This window comes from Bombus bifarius, unplaced genomic scaffold (assembly GCF_011952205.1).
Source record: "Bombus bifarius isolate JDL3187 unplaced genomic scaffold, Bbif_JDL3187 scf7180000007979, whole genome shotgun sequence".
Lineage (NCBI taxonomy): Eukaryota > Metazoa > Arthropoda > Insecta > Hymenoptera > Apidae > Bombus > Bombus bifarius.
In genome coordinates this window covers 1,969,810-1,984,628 of record NW_022884364.1, presented here as the reverse complement: position 1 = coordinate 1,984,628, position 14,819 = coordinate 1,969,810, and the positions used below count along the sequence as shown (strand labels likewise).

The 14,819-nt window shown below is 36.2% G+C and overlaps 4 protein-coding genes across 4 annotated transcripts; 1 reads left to right on the top strand and 3 right to left on the bottom strand.

Annotated features, from left to right (window-relative positions):
- The first annotated feature begins 67 nt into the window (after positions 1–67).
- LOC117204718 (probable cytochrome P450 12a5, mitochondrial) lies at positions 68–3,045 on the top strand. The gene is given in 11 exon segments (XM_033442400.1): positions 68–240; positions 242–570; positions 890–1,001; positions 1,081–1,203; positions 1,282–1,423; positions 1,500–1,750; positions 1,818–2,001; positions 2,071–2,240; positions 2,319–2,397; positions 2,463–2,663; positions 2,732–3,045. Coding segments are annotated over 11 exon segments (1,836 nt in total). The 5' UTR covers positions 68–106; the 3' UTR covers positions 2,843–3,045.
- A 560-nt stretch (positions 3,046–3,605) lies between these two features.
- On the bottom strand, positions 3,606–5,603 carry LOC117204681 (odorant receptor 49b-like). The gene is made up of 6 exons (XM_033442307.1): positions 5,208–5,603; positions 4,743–5,149; positions 4,537–4,636; positions 4,365–4,466; positions 4,142–4,297; positions 3,606–4,058 (listed from the first exon to the last, which is right to left on the bottom strand). The coding sequence occupies exons 1-6, from the start codon at positions 5,499–5,501 to the stop codon at positions 3,993–3,995; spliced, it is 1,125 nt and encodes a 374-aa protein (XP_033298198.1). The 5' UTR covers positions 5,502–5,603; the 3' UTR covers positions 3,606–3,992.
- A 3,717-nt stretch (positions 5,604–9,320) lies between these two features.
- Positions 9,321–10,945, bottom strand: LOC117204668 (odorant receptor 49b-like). Its single transcript, XM_033442283.1, has 6 exons — positions 10,554–10,945; positions 10,089–10,495; positions 9,883–9,982; positions 9,711–9,812; positions 9,488–9,643; positions 9,321–9,404 (listed from the first exon to the last, which is right to left on the bottom strand). The coding sequence occupies exons 1-6, from the start codon at positions 10,845–10,847 to the stop codon at positions 9,321–9,323; spliced, it is 1,143 nt and encodes a 380-aa protein (XP_033298174.1). The 5' UTR covers positions 10,848–10,945.
- Positions 10,946–11,155: 210 nt separating this feature from the next.
- On the bottom strand, positions 11,156–14,342 carry LOC117204667 (odorant receptor 85b-like). The gene is made up of 6 exons (XM_033442282.1): positions 13,788–14,342; positions 12,909–13,315; positions 12,732–12,831; positions 12,541–12,642; positions 12,319–12,474; positions 11,156–12,233 (listed from the first exon to the last, which is right to left on the bottom strand). Exons 1-6 carry the CDS (start codon positions 14,079–14,081, stop codon positions 12,177–12,179), a joined length of 1,116 nt encoding a protein of 371 aa, XP_033298173.1. The 5' UTR covers positions 14,082–14,342; the 3' UTR covers positions 11,156–12,176.
- Positions 14,343–14,819: the final 477 nt, after the last annotated feature.

Sequence of the window (14,819 nt, the reverse complement as noted above, 5' to 3'; positions counted from 1 at the left end):
GCAAAAACGATATTAACATTTTTTTTGCCGGTTACCAGGACAACTAAGCTGTTATTTCTTTCCTAAAAGAAAATATTAATCGGGGGCTAACAAACTGCGGTTTAAAATGCAACGATTATTACCACGTTTAATGTCGATTTCTCGACAATATTCGGTGATGAAGATGTCGAAACCTCTGGCAGCAAGCGAGAGTCAGAAATGTCTAAATATCGACACTTCCGATCTTCTCTGTAAGTATTTTTGAAAATACTGTCCTCGTTAGGTTATCAATATTTCTCTGCATTTTAGCTGCATCCATGACTCAGTCACAAGCAGCTTCTGTCGTCAACGAGTCTTTACGCGCAGATGCGATTCCTCTGCTGGATCAAACGGCTGCAGAAGTTTCAACTACTACGTTCGAGGTGACTACATCGAAGATCGAGTCGCAGATTACCGGTGATAAGACGCCATTGCCATTCGAAGAGATCCCTGGACCGGCGATTTTGAAGATTTGGGAGAAATATTGGAAATACGTGCCGCTCCTCGGTACGCAAGTGCTTTCCAGTCTGCTAATCAACAGATTCACCCAGGGTACGATCTGTTGAAGTACCAATAGGTTGAAATTCGAAGAGACCAGTATTGTTTCTATCTGTACAATTATCGTTAGAGAATTTTAAATGTGATCGTAAGAAATAGTGGACAGAAAACTTTTAAAAGGAAAATTCGATTTGCTCTTCGAATTTCCAAATGCGCGTTCCCTTTGGTATCTCGATGAAAGAATAGTTACAGAAAATAAAAGAATTCAGACGATATCACGTAAATCTCATAAAAGTTTGAAATAGCTCAGTGTCAATCCTGTCTCTGCGAAGATAGATGATTGTTAAATTTCAAATGACGAACAAATTTTCAGGACGACTGACGTGGAATCGCAATGTAACACCTTTAAAATATTTATTCAACGAATACGGTTGTATCGTAAGAATTAACGGACCTCTTTCAGGAGACATTGTCATGATTCACAGGTAACCTTTTCCAAGGTAATAATTTTCGATAGCTCTGTCTTATTACGCTTTTGCTCATTACCCTTGTTCATTAATGTAGACCCGAACACATAGCAGAGGTCCTTAAGCAGGAAGGCGATACGCCTATAAGAAGCGGAATCGATATTCTACAACATTATCGACTGAACTATCGTAAATATCGTCTTGCAGGGCCGTTTTCTATGTAAGTAAATACCTGCACCTGTCACAGATAATTTGTATACACGTAAAATTGAAATCTATTGATCAAAAAATTATTCAGGCAAGGTACAGAATGGTTAGAAGTGAGAGAAAAGGTGGAGCAAATATTCGGTCAAATTGCTCCAAGCTTTTTTGGGAAGATCGATACGATTTGCGACGAAGTTATTACTAGGATATACAAAATACGTAACAGACAAAATGAAGTATATATATTACAGTTTATACAATTTGGTAATGTTAACCTTACGATACAACACGATAAATTAATGACGCGAATAGGTGCCTGCTAGTTTCCACGAAGACATGATTCGCTGGGCCATGGAGTGTTTTTACGACGTAACATTCAACAAGCGGCTCGGCTTTTTGGAGTCACCAGGCTACAATCCGACGTCCGAAACATCAAGAATTATTAACGCCTTGTTAACAGCTCACAAGTACATGAGCCGCTGTGAAACTGGCTTTCAAGTGTGGCGATTTTTCTTGACTCCATTCGCTAAGAAGCTCTTCGAAGCTTGTGACGTGCTCGATAAGTAAGTTGATGACGAAAATTTCGTACATGGAATTATTTCCAGGAAATTTCGTGAACGTCTTCTTCAGTGTCATAGGAAAATATGTCCGCCAAGCTCAAGGTAAACTTCGAATTCGCAAATCCCATGCAGAGAAAAGTTTAATGGCTGAGGATAGTTCACCTGTTTTGGAAAAGCTTCTCGTGAACGAAGGTATTCATCCAGATGACATTTGTACGTTGCTGATGGATATGATCATTTTAGGTGTTCAAGCGGTAATTATTGACAGCATAACAGCAGCGACAATTATGTATAATGAAATTTAACGTTTATTCGATTTCTAGACGGCAAACTCCGAGGCGTTTATATTATATAATTTGGCAAAGAATCCACGGACGCAAAGAAGACTCTACGATGAAATTACTTCTGTTTTGCCAAATAACGATGCTCCTTTCACGGAAAGAACATTGAAAAATATGCCATATCTGAAAGCTTGCCTTCAAGAGACTTTAAGGTAGTAATTTTCATAAGAGTACACATCGAGTAGATATCACTATTATATTATTACGATAATGATTTATTTGATTCAAAGACTACACCCTGCTATCCCCTACATCACTAGACTGTTACCAAAAACCATACATCTTCATGGATATACGATACCTAAAGGGGTAAGCGTAATAGCAAAATGTAGTTAAATAAGATTATTGCTTCGTTAAGAAATAAATTCTTATAGACATTTGTCATAATGGCAAATCAAATTACTTCGCAACGCGAGGAGAACTTCGAGGATCCGTTGAAATTCCGGCCAGAAAGATGGTTGTCTAGTTGTGCAAAAGAAGATACAGACTTCAGCTATTTACCTTTTGGATATGGTGTGAGATCATGTTTAGGGAAAAGTATGGCTGAAATAAAAATGATGCTACTGACAGCAAAGGTATTTACTGTTAGGTTTAATCATATTATTGTAATCGTTATTAATTGATCGCGTTATTCATATTTCAGCTTGTACGACAATTCAGAGTTGAATATGATTATGCTGACATCAAAAGCAATTTTATGATGGTGAATGTACCCAATAAGCCACTTCGTTTCCGTTTCGTGAATAGATATTAGTCTATACGATAATAATCAAGTACTAGTTACTGCAAAGAAACGCATAGATAGGAATATATTATGTTTCTTGTTATTAAATCAACACTTGGAATACAGCGAGGCATAATTTAGACTAAATAACAGTAGTTGTGATTTATCGTACATTTTTATTGGACATTCATTACGTCAATAGAAAAAATGAAATAAAATATTGTTAGAAAGGATTTTGATTTAATTTATTATCTATTCGAGACTGTTTAGACGCGTAATCCGACATTGGATGTTGAGAAAAAGTTAAAAACTTAAAGGCGTACAGAACCTGTAAAATGGATATAACAAGAAATCTTTTAACAATATTTCTAAATTATAAGATCCAGATTACCTTCACATAGAATTTGAAAGACAGGCACTTTGAAGTCCGTACATCTTTACGCACGTTTGTCATTATCTCCATCCATGGGACACCATGAACATTGTAGGCAACGTTACGTGCCTATTTTAGATGTACAGGTAATCCTTACGAATTAACCTATAAAATCGTTTCTATAATTTTGCCAGCATCCCAAGTTTATCCTTTTGATCGTAGTGCTCTGAGAATGAAATATAAAAAATTATTTAGATGTAACGTCAAATATAAAAATATGCACATCTTGCTCAAAAAATTATCCCATAAACGGGACAACTACGGAAAATAAATTCCCGAAGAAAATAATAAAAAAATTATACGAAAATTTATACCGATGCATAACATGATTTCTATAGAATAGCAGACCTGTATATCTTCTATCTGTAATAACAAATAGCACCTGCTACTTTATTTTTCCAATTTAGCTCTATCATCAACCTACACTGCTTTACTGCGCAACCAATCAAGAATAAAAGTATTAGCTGGCATTATATGAATAAACGGTAGGTACCTTACAATTAGATAAACTTTCTTCCACTAAATCTCTAGATAAGGCAGCTTACTCAATTTTACACTTAGAAATTTTTCCGTAAAACTCATCGTAGAGCTTAATGTTCAGTGCAGATTCGAAGCGCGTCATCTTTCCTAACGGTTGAAACTAGTGGAATTTAATCAATGAAATAAACAGATCACGGGAAACAATTTACTGTGTAACAATTAAGTCATTACACAATTCATAAATGATTGCTAAATATCGTCAACTACTCAATCTTCATCTTGATACATAACAACTCGTAGAGCCGTAAACATAGAAAGCACGTTTGTGATGAACTGAAATATCAAATAGTTGGTACCTAAATTATTACAATGACAAAGATGGCAGTAAAATCGATTAAGAAAAATCATTCCATTACCGAGCAATAATAGTTCAGTGAGAAAGCTGGAATGATACACTTGATTCGTAAGATGACCGGAGATTGTGGAATCATCATGAATAATATAAATTTTTGCATCCTTAGAGACTGTTCATACCATTTAGATTGGTAAACCGCACGCATAGTATTTTCACTCTAGTAGAAAAATACACTTAACTGTAATTCTTAATCTGAAGCTACAATACTAAAATTTAAAACTTACTACATCTATTAAATTGTCAGCTGGCCACGCGCACATGAATACCGCCATTAGCACAGTTACAGATACGGTAACAAATTGAAGTTTCAGAGTAAATGGTTGTCGCTATTTGTTCGAGCAGATTTTAACAATCTTAATTGTAATAGCATATTAATTTGTCTTATTCGTTACTCACTCCGATAAAAATGATACCAGCAAATACGCTTTCTACGCCACAGATGCATAGCGTAATCAGAGTCGTATATCGAGCTGTGTCCGCCACTTCTTCTGCGTATCTAAAACCACACGTTTGAAAAATATCTATGATATTTTCTAATACCTTATATTCTCTAAGATATACAGTTTAATCGAGTTTTTTTTCATCGTAGAATCGTTGCATACCTTTTCAAAGAATAATATTTTTTTACGCATTTTATCAATGAGTTAACACTGTTAGCGGTACGTATTTCGGTCATTAAAATCTCGAAGCGCGCTGCAGCGAAGAGCAACAGTAACGCGCAAAGTATATTAGTGCACAGAAGTGACGAGCACTGCATACCCACGAGCGATTGTTGCAAGAAAATTATGCTCCTCACGGGTTCAAAATCAACTGGGAACGGATATTCTGCATTCGTTGGAAAGGGATCGGGTAAGAAGAACGTTCCGATGGGAACAATTGCACCGCACCAATAAAACCAAGCTGCAGATGCCGCGTAGTATATGGCGTACTTGTCCACGTATCGTTGGAAGACCTGTCTCTCGTATGAATTTGCTTTCTTACAACAAGATTTCATCTCTTCGATTAATCGCTGCAATACGTTCCTGGAATCACTATCTTTTGAGAGTGCTATTACAGATGAATCTTACCTGATATCGATCATACTGATTGAAACAGTAGAAGGAATGCAGAAGTACTTGTAAAACAGCAAGTGCCAAAGAAATTGCTTTACAAAACATTACTGTATCATAGCGGTGCACATATATTGCATACAACAAAGGACAAAAGAGTAAAAGTGCATTGAGAAATAACACGGATCTCAAGATCTTGAAGCAAAGTGTCTGAAACTTTGTAGCTGTCGATGAAAGCGGCCAACAACAGGACAATCCCAGGATAAATTGAGTAAAAGCTATCGCTGTTTTTGGCGCTACATTTCGAAACATACCGACGCGAACTTAAAGCCGACTACTGTGTCAAGAGATCACAACGTTCTGTCTTCAAGCAGAACGCTTTACTGTGGAATAATTCGCGAGAATTCTAATGAAACTAATAAAGAAATCGTGTAAAGGTAATAGTTCAGTTGTATGCAGTTACTTGCCTATTCTTAGTACGAAAGAAATAAAATATGAAATAATCCCTGTTGCAATACTAATAACAGCCTGAGAGTTTTCTCTCGAATTCCGCTTGAATACGTAATTCTCCTTTATGTGCTTACTACTGTGGGAGATATCGCATATGGAACAGGCTGCAAATTAGTCGACACATTTCGCAGTACGACGTCTAACATAAGTTCACTATCTACGAGTATTAGAAATAATAATTGTATACAAAATGTTTGAACGATGATAGCTTAGGTAAAAAAGATCCCTTTCCAAGTAAACAAATAATTGATGTTAAATGATTCAGGCATTTATTAGATGTGTAAGTACAAGCAATGAAACGAAAGGTATCGTTTGTTCAGTTACTGTAGTATCCAATTACGAATAACGCAGTTTCTACAATGTCCGTTGTTATATTTCGAAAGTGGTTTTCATTGAAATAAATATCTGTGTGCATAGAAATTCGTAAAAAGCCGATGTTAATACACGATTAGTTATGAAATAGTGCGACATTAGTCGCGATTATCACAAGAAATGGTTCTTTACGTTCTTATTAAATGGTTCATACAGTATCTCTGATTAATTCTTTCATAATTATAACGCTCGAACGCTAACTTACGTTAACGAAGAGAAATGACACAAAGAGAATTCTAGTGCTATACGTCCGAAGGAAAGTATCAATGTAAATGCGTAAATTTGCAGTTCTGCAAAAGATGTGATTCTTGGGAAATGATACACGCAATCTTGGTGATGACGAAGGAACACTGAACGGTTGGCCATAATTCGCGACACGTTTGTCGTGTTGTGTCTGGTGCATTACGATTGAAAGATTGCTGATTACGTCAATGGGTGACTTTTTCAATATTTAATATTGATGAAACGCACGAACTAGATCCGACTGGTTCTGAAATCTTGCAGCGATCGTATAAGAGTATGAACCATTTCTTTAGCTTTGGGAATGTTGTGTGTTGTATGAATTCTTTCCATTTCAGTGTTATCTCGCGGTCTATTTTTGACTTAAATAAGTATTAAAGGAGGGTATCTACAGTCGGTTGCGTGAGAGCTTCTAAGACGCGATTGTGAGATTTCCCGTGATTTAAGAATCATCGAAGTTCTTGGTTCGGAGCGCGATAAGTTCACGGTAGTTCAAGCAGAACCTTCAAGCGATGTAACGATTATTGCTGGCTGATTATATCGTTTTTCTAGAATTCCCCAAACAGGTGAATAGTTTATCGCGTTGTTACCGAAAGATTCGATCGCTTTAACTGATTTCGTGTCGTAGGCAGGATCGCAAGTATATACATGAATTTTCTTCATCGATTCCTATATTGTCGTGAACAGTGCCATTCCTCGTAAGAATCCATAAATATTGGCAAATTTATTTTAGAAAATGTGATTTCATTTTATAAGAAGTCGGTATGAGAATGAAATGTGTTTTGAAAGTTCCACGTATTTTCTGTCGAATTTTGTGATTGAGTAGAGCAATTGATAATTATGCACAAAAGAGGGTCTCAACTCCAATTGTTGTGTGTTGAATTCATGTCATGTGTTTTATATTATGCGCTGAATTTTGGATATGCTGTAGAGCGGAGAGTCATAAGTTATATACATAAGTTATTCGTTCGTGGTGTGAGCCGATCGTGGTTCAAAATATATGACAAAAAAAAAAAAAAAAAAAAAAATGGTACTTATCACATTACATTTACTCCAATGCAGGTGGTTAAAAGTGAAATTGCTTAAGCATCTGCATAGGATTGCGATCGTAACAGTGATAAGGCATGGATAGGTTAGATCTTTTGAGCCACGATCGTCCGATGCCTCGGACAAAGTGAATGTGAGTCAAGACATTCTTCTCTATAACATCTCTCAATGTTAAGATCATTGGAGCTGAGTGTACGACGTCCATCTGATCTAATTCGACCTGTGATTTAATGAAGGAGATAAATTCGTCTTCTGAATCTTCTAACCATACGCCAATATTCGTTACGGGTGTCTCTTCGTCATAGTTATCGAGTAAACATGCGAATTCTACTTTAAATGGGTCACGTTTCGATTTCAAAAACTTTATGCGATCTTCGTGACTATGAGCCACATTATGTGTATTTTTATGTGGAGATAGGGTAAGAAAACACGGAATCTAAGTGATATAAATAAGTGATTCGGGAGCAAAAGTACGACTGACTGTTCGAAGCGGAGATACGACTGACACGATGAAGAGATATGTGCTGCTTCTGGTCAAGCTTACGAATACTACAACCTTAAATGGTGTTCACTTGTCGTTGAAGGAGTGTTGCGTGGATGTGACGCTCCTAACGCTTCTGACGCAATTGACTCTAAGCAATGGCTACTGTCCTGAGAGCGGATGTCAATTTTCTTGAACGGTTGACTTCATTTGCTTCATTCGATTCTGTCATTGTTGGATATCACTTTTTCCGAGTAACCGACTCCTTTGGAGACGATGAGTTCTTCTCAACACAGGTTCGATAGAGTTCTTCCTCCGAGGATGACACTCCTGATGTTACTGACTTCAGTGATGTGATCTTCAATTTCTTCCGGACTGATGCTTCCTCCTTGGTACCGATATACGGTTCGAAGAACCATGTGGAATCGAGCGAAGGAATTCCCATTTGATTAAGGGGTGTAACCAACAGTGTAATGTGGCAACAGTGGCTGTTGTCATGTGTAGTTGCAAGAAATAGATTAATTACTATTGATTGATTGTGATTTTTATATATGTATATATAGCTGTGCAGAGTTCGCAATGCTGTTATGATATTTAAAACGTTTCGCGATGTGTGAAGCGATTTACTGAGAGATAGCAATTTGACTTGCCTTTTCTCAGATATGACTAGAATTCTGACGAAAATGTGCTGTTTCAGTATTCTTAATACCTTGTATCCTCCCTTCCATTGCACGTTGTGCCCGTTGGAAGGGTCATCGAGGGCCAGTGTTACGTGCGAGTATCCAGGAAGTGGAACATACAACCTTGAGGAATATTCGAAAGGGTTCGGCTTATATTACGGAAACCATTAGATTGGCCGTCGCATGACCGTTTGAAAACTTCAAGGTTTATGACAGAATCTCAGTTATCAAGCACCGGAAAAGTGGTGTGAACAAGTTAAAAGGGTATAGTACATCCGCTAAATTACTTACGTGCCATTTCAGCGCTACCACACAGGTGGTCGAAGCACAAAACTTCTATTTCTCAAAAGTAGCAACTGTTCAATGCATGTCATTATTTCTGTGAAATAACAGACTCGTATGTTTCCTATTTGTAATAGTAAATTGCATCTGCTACTCTATTTCCCAAATTTAGCTCAATCATCAACTTCCACTGCTCTAACATGCACCCCTTCAAGAACAAAATTCCTATGTGGTATTATACGAGCAAGCGGTAGGTACCTTACAGTTAGATAAATTTTCTTTCACTAGATTTTTAAATCAGACAGCTTACTCAATTCTTGTTCATTGCTTCAAAATTTTTCCGTAAGACTTAGAGCTTAATGTTCAGTGCATCACGGATTCGAAACGCGTTCTTTCCCTTATGCAACTTTCCTAACAGTTGAACTAGTGAAATTTAATCAATAAAATCAGCAAATCACGGGAAACAATTTACTGCATAACAATTAAACCATTACATAATTTACAAAATTCAAACGACTGCTAAATATCGTCAGGTATTCCATCTTCATCTTGAAACATGACAACTCGTAGAGCCGTAAACATAGAAAGCACGTTTGTGATGAACTGAAATATCAAATAGTTGGTACCTGAATTATTACAATGATAAAGATGGCAGTGAAATCGATTAAGAAAAATCATTCCATTACCGAGCAATAATAGCTGAGAGAGAAAGCTGGAATGATACACCTGATTCTTAAGATCACCGGAGATTGTGGAATCATCATGAACAATATAAATTTTTGTATCCTCAAAGGCTGTTCATACCATTTAGATTGGTAAACCGTTCTCATGGTACTTTCACTCTGGTAGAAAAATACACTTAACTGTAATTCTTAATCTGAGGCTACAATACTAAAATTTGAAACTTACTACATCTATTAAGTTGTCAGCTGGCCACGCGCACATGAATACCGCCAATAGCACAGTTATAGATACGGTAACGAATTGAAGTTTCACAGTAAATGGTTGTCGCTATTTGTTCGAGCAGATTTTAATAATTTTAATTGTAATAGCATATTAATTTGTCTTATTCGTTACTCACTCCGATAAAAATGATACCAGCAAATACGCTTTCTATGCCACAGATACATAGCGTAATCAGAGTCGTATATCGAGCTGTGTTCGCCACTTCTTCTGCGTATCTAAAACCACACGTTTGAAAAATATCCATGATATTTTCTAATACCTTATATTCTTTAAGATATACAGTTTAATCGAGTTCTTTTTCACCGTAGAATCGTTGCATACCTTTTCAAAGTGTAATACTTTTTTACGCATTTTATCAATGATTTAACACCGTTAATGGCACGTATTTCGGTCATTAAAATCTCGAAGCGCGCTGCAGCGAAGAGCAACAGTAACGCGCAAAGTATATTGGTGCACAGAAGTGACGCGCATTGCATACCGACGAGCGATTGTTGCAAGAAAATAATGCTCTTCACGGGTTCAAAATCAACTGGGAACGGATATTCTGCATTCGTTGGAAAGGGATCAGATATGAAGAACGTTCCGATGAGAATAATAGATGGGCTCCAATAAAACCAAACTGCAGATGCTGCGTAGTATATGGCGTACTTGTCCACGTATCGTTGGAAGATTTGTCTTTCGTACGAATTTCCTTTCTCGCAACAAGATTTCATCTCTTCGATTAATCGCTGCAGTACGTTATTTGGATCACTAAATTTTGAGATGACCATTAAAGATGAATTTTACCTGATATCGATCGTGTTGACTGAAGCAGTAGGTGGAATGCAGAGGTACGTGTACAACAGCAAGTGTCAAAGAAACTGATTTACAAAACCTTGCTGTATCCTCACGGTTCACATATATTGCATATAGCAAGGGACAAAAGAGTAAAAGTGAGTTGAGAAATAACACGGATCTCAAAATTTTGAAACAAAGTATCTGAGACTTGGTAGCTGTCGATGGAAGCGGCCAACAACAGGACAATCCCAGGATAAATTCAGTAAAAGCTATCGCCGTTTCAGGCGTCGCATTTCGAAACATACCGCCGCGAAGTTAAAGCCAACTACCGTGTCAAGATATCACACCGTTCTGTCTTCAAGCAGAACGCTTCGGTTTGAAATAATTCTTAAGAATTGTAATGAAACAAATAATGAAATCATATAGAGGTAATGGTTCGGTTGTATAGAGTTACGTGAGTATTCTTAGTACGATTGAAATAAAATATGAAAGAATCCCTATTGCAGCACTAATAACAGCCTGAGAGTTTTCTTTTGAATTCCGCTTTATTACGTAATTCTCCCATGTGTGGTTACTGCTGTGGGAGACATCCCATATGGAACAGCCAGCAAATTAATGGATAGATTTCGTAGTACAGTGTGTAACATAAGTTCACTATCTACGAGTATTAGAAATAATAATTGTATACAAAATGTTTGAACGATAATAGCTTAGGTAATAAAATTGCCTGTCCAAGTAAACAAATAATTGATGTTAAGTTATTCTCGAAGTGTTATCGCTATGTTACATGTGGAGGTACTATGAATTAAATGAAAGGTATTGTTTGTAAGTTACTATAGCAGAAGCAGAGAGGTTATACCTATGGAGGGGTCTTGGCCATATACCAGGAATAAGAAAATGCGTATCAGGTGTAATTATGAGAGAGGTATTACTTATGTCTCTATAGTAATTCCTTCACTCTGAGTTTTTCTCTTGCGGGGCGCTATTCAAACAACGACGGATCGCGGTGAGGGGCGAAAGAGAGTGATTTTTTCATTTTGTATATATATACTATATGTATGTATCTATTTTGTTTAACTGTTTGTGCATTTATATTTCTTTAATTATCTCTAATAAGTAATTTATATTTTGCACCATATCAATGATGCAAATATCATGCCTGTCCTAGTTTATTAATTTCAACAATATTATCGTATACTTTTTTAATTGTACAAAAAGATTCGAAGTGAATGGTCAAAGAAACTTTTAGTTATTTGAGAGATAAAGTAGAATACGGTCATCAGACCACACACTTACGGGTATATGACCACAAGGCCGGCAACCACGATAATGACTAGGAACAGAAAAGTGTATTTCTTTCCGTTGATCCTATCCGTACGTGCTGGGACCCCTCCATTAGTATAAGCTCCATGAACACAAGTATCCAATTACGAATAATTTAGCTGCTACAATGATCCCAGTTATATTCTTCTTATGGTCTTCACTCAAATAAATATTTGTGTTCATAAAAATCCGTAAAAAGCCAATGTTAATACACGATTAGTTATGAAATAGAGTGACATTAATCGCGATTATCACAAAGAATGGTTTTTTATACGAATAGAACCACGTTCAGAGCACATTCACTTTGAATTAATTCTGTATCATGACGCGCAAAGTAGTGAAGATGGAGAAGGCATTGGACAGATACTGAAATGTTAAAGATTTATTATTTATATAATACCTTTGATTAATTCTTTCGTAACTATGACACTTCAACACCAATTTGTCTTACCGAACAATAATAACGCAATGAGAGTTCTGGCACTATACATCTTATGGAAAGTACTAATGGTTTTTGATATGTTAACATATTCAATAGATTTTTCTGCATTTCCAACCTCCGGTCATACCAGGTCGAATTATATGCACTTTGCGGGATGCCCATGCTCTAAGAATTATGACACATTAACAAAGATTAAAAATTTACTTCTTCGGAAAATAGAATATGATTTACCATATCTATCAAGTAATCAGCTGGCCATGTGTATAAGTAAATTTCAGTAAGTACAGTAACACATGCACCTATATACTGTATCTTCACGAACAGAGGCACATCCTGTTTAACAAATTTGTGTCAATACTTAAATAGAATAATCATTGTAATATGCATTATACTATACGCAAAACGTTATAAAGTATACGTACTACAATCATCATAATACAACACAAAGTCAAAGCAAATGTGGCTACTCCAACAGCGTAAAGTACCATAAAACGAAAATTATTAAGCACTTCTTCTCCGTATCTATAAAAAATAATCGCTAATACTGTACATAAATGTATCGTTTAATACACGCTTCATCTTCCACATGTTATTTTTACCTTCTTAAATGTAATTGCTTCTTAACGCAATCGATCAACGTATCAGTGTCTGTGCTCCGCTCCAGATTCACGGCCAAACACTCAAATCTCGCTGCCGTGAACCAAAGTAGAAGCCCTCCAAACGAGCTTATGCATATTTGCGCAGCGGATTGAAAACAAACGCAAACATGTTGCATATATATGATAATATATACTGATGTATAATTTACAGGAAACGGATATTCCACATCAAATGGGAAAGGAACTGGCAAAATTGCAGGTCGTAATGAAAAACCAACCGCAGTCACATACGTACATGCTATGGAACAACCGCAGAAAACATAGCACTTCTTGATGTACTTGTAGAAAATTTCTCGTTCATATTGTTCCGCTTCTTTGATACAAACTATCATTTCCTCGACTATACGCTGTAACTCATAGTTAGGATGAATTGGTATAATTTTGGCTGTGGTATAGGGGACGTTACGCCGATTTTGATAGGTCTGAAATATGTATGATGTCAAGATCTATATGCTGCATAATTTTTCCCAATACACATAATTCCAACTCGCTCATAGTTTTCCACTGATATGTAAAAATATTGTTACTATTTACTATGAATTTATCTGAATTAGGTTTGTGTTAGATTTAAGTTAGGTTTGACCTACGTTATTAACCCTTCCATCTGTTTTAATGCTTCAAAAGTAAACTAAATCAGACATAACAATAATGTTAGATTGCCAAAATTCCTACAGCCATCTAAATCATGATAGTAAATAATGAGATGAAAAAGTATTAATCTTTACAAAATACCTCAAATTCAACAAAATCGATGAAGCGTCCTTTATTCCAAATAGTTATCTATTGTTACATCAAGTAACGACAGATACTAAAACTTACCTGTAAAGACACGTGTTTGACGCTGCATACAATAGTCTGAAATATATTTTGTGATACACCTATTGTAAGGCAGACACACGAGGAAATAGCGATCAAATCATCAAAGTGTACATAACAAAAATATAGCATTGGCAGAAATAGTAAACAGGCGTTTATAATACTGCAGATCTGCAATATCTTGAAACAAAAGATTTTATTTCTGTCGCTGTTGATAGGAAGCGGCCAACAAAGAGTTATAACTACACTGAGCCACGTAATGTGAATAACTTTCTCTGGTGTTATTTGTTTCGTCATGACTTCAAAAAGTGTTTGCCCTGTGAATCTAACGCAATAGATTTAACTGGTGCCAGAGTTCGATATATACAGACTATCGAGAGATAGAACATATGTAATTTAATCGTTTTTAATCCAAGCGTATATTCACAATCGTCATTGGCATATAATTGGTTTGTACGTACGAGAAATTTAATAAATTATTACACTGAAGAACAAGTTTTATCGGTTTGCGATTTTCTTCACAGTAGGCCGCTGCCAGCTGACTTGACGCTAATCATTATTGCTTGCATTATACATTAAAAGTATGTACCGTATTAGACACGTGCAAAGGGTAGTTATCACGCAACGGAGTTAATATTCGCGAAAGTCAAGAAGCGTTCGTTAAAATAAAGTTGCACACGTACAATGTTATATGCACATTCAGTCACACAAAAGTTTGTTTGCGATATCTGCTCGAAGCTACGGGCCACGTCCTTTTTCCTGAAGCGATCTTCTTACATCTTCTAACCGAAAATGTTCCGAAATATACTGTAAGTAATGCAACGAGAAGAGAAATGTGAACGATTATGAACACAATCTTTAACCATAACTGACATTGAAGAAGCTCGATGCTTAGAAATTTTAGGTTTCGATTTCCCGATAAATAATTCTATTAATATTATATATTTGATATTAAAGAAATATATTCAACAAAATGTTCTTACTGCTTGCAGTTCAGACGAAATAAATCTATTGCATAAACTTTTCGCGTGGTTC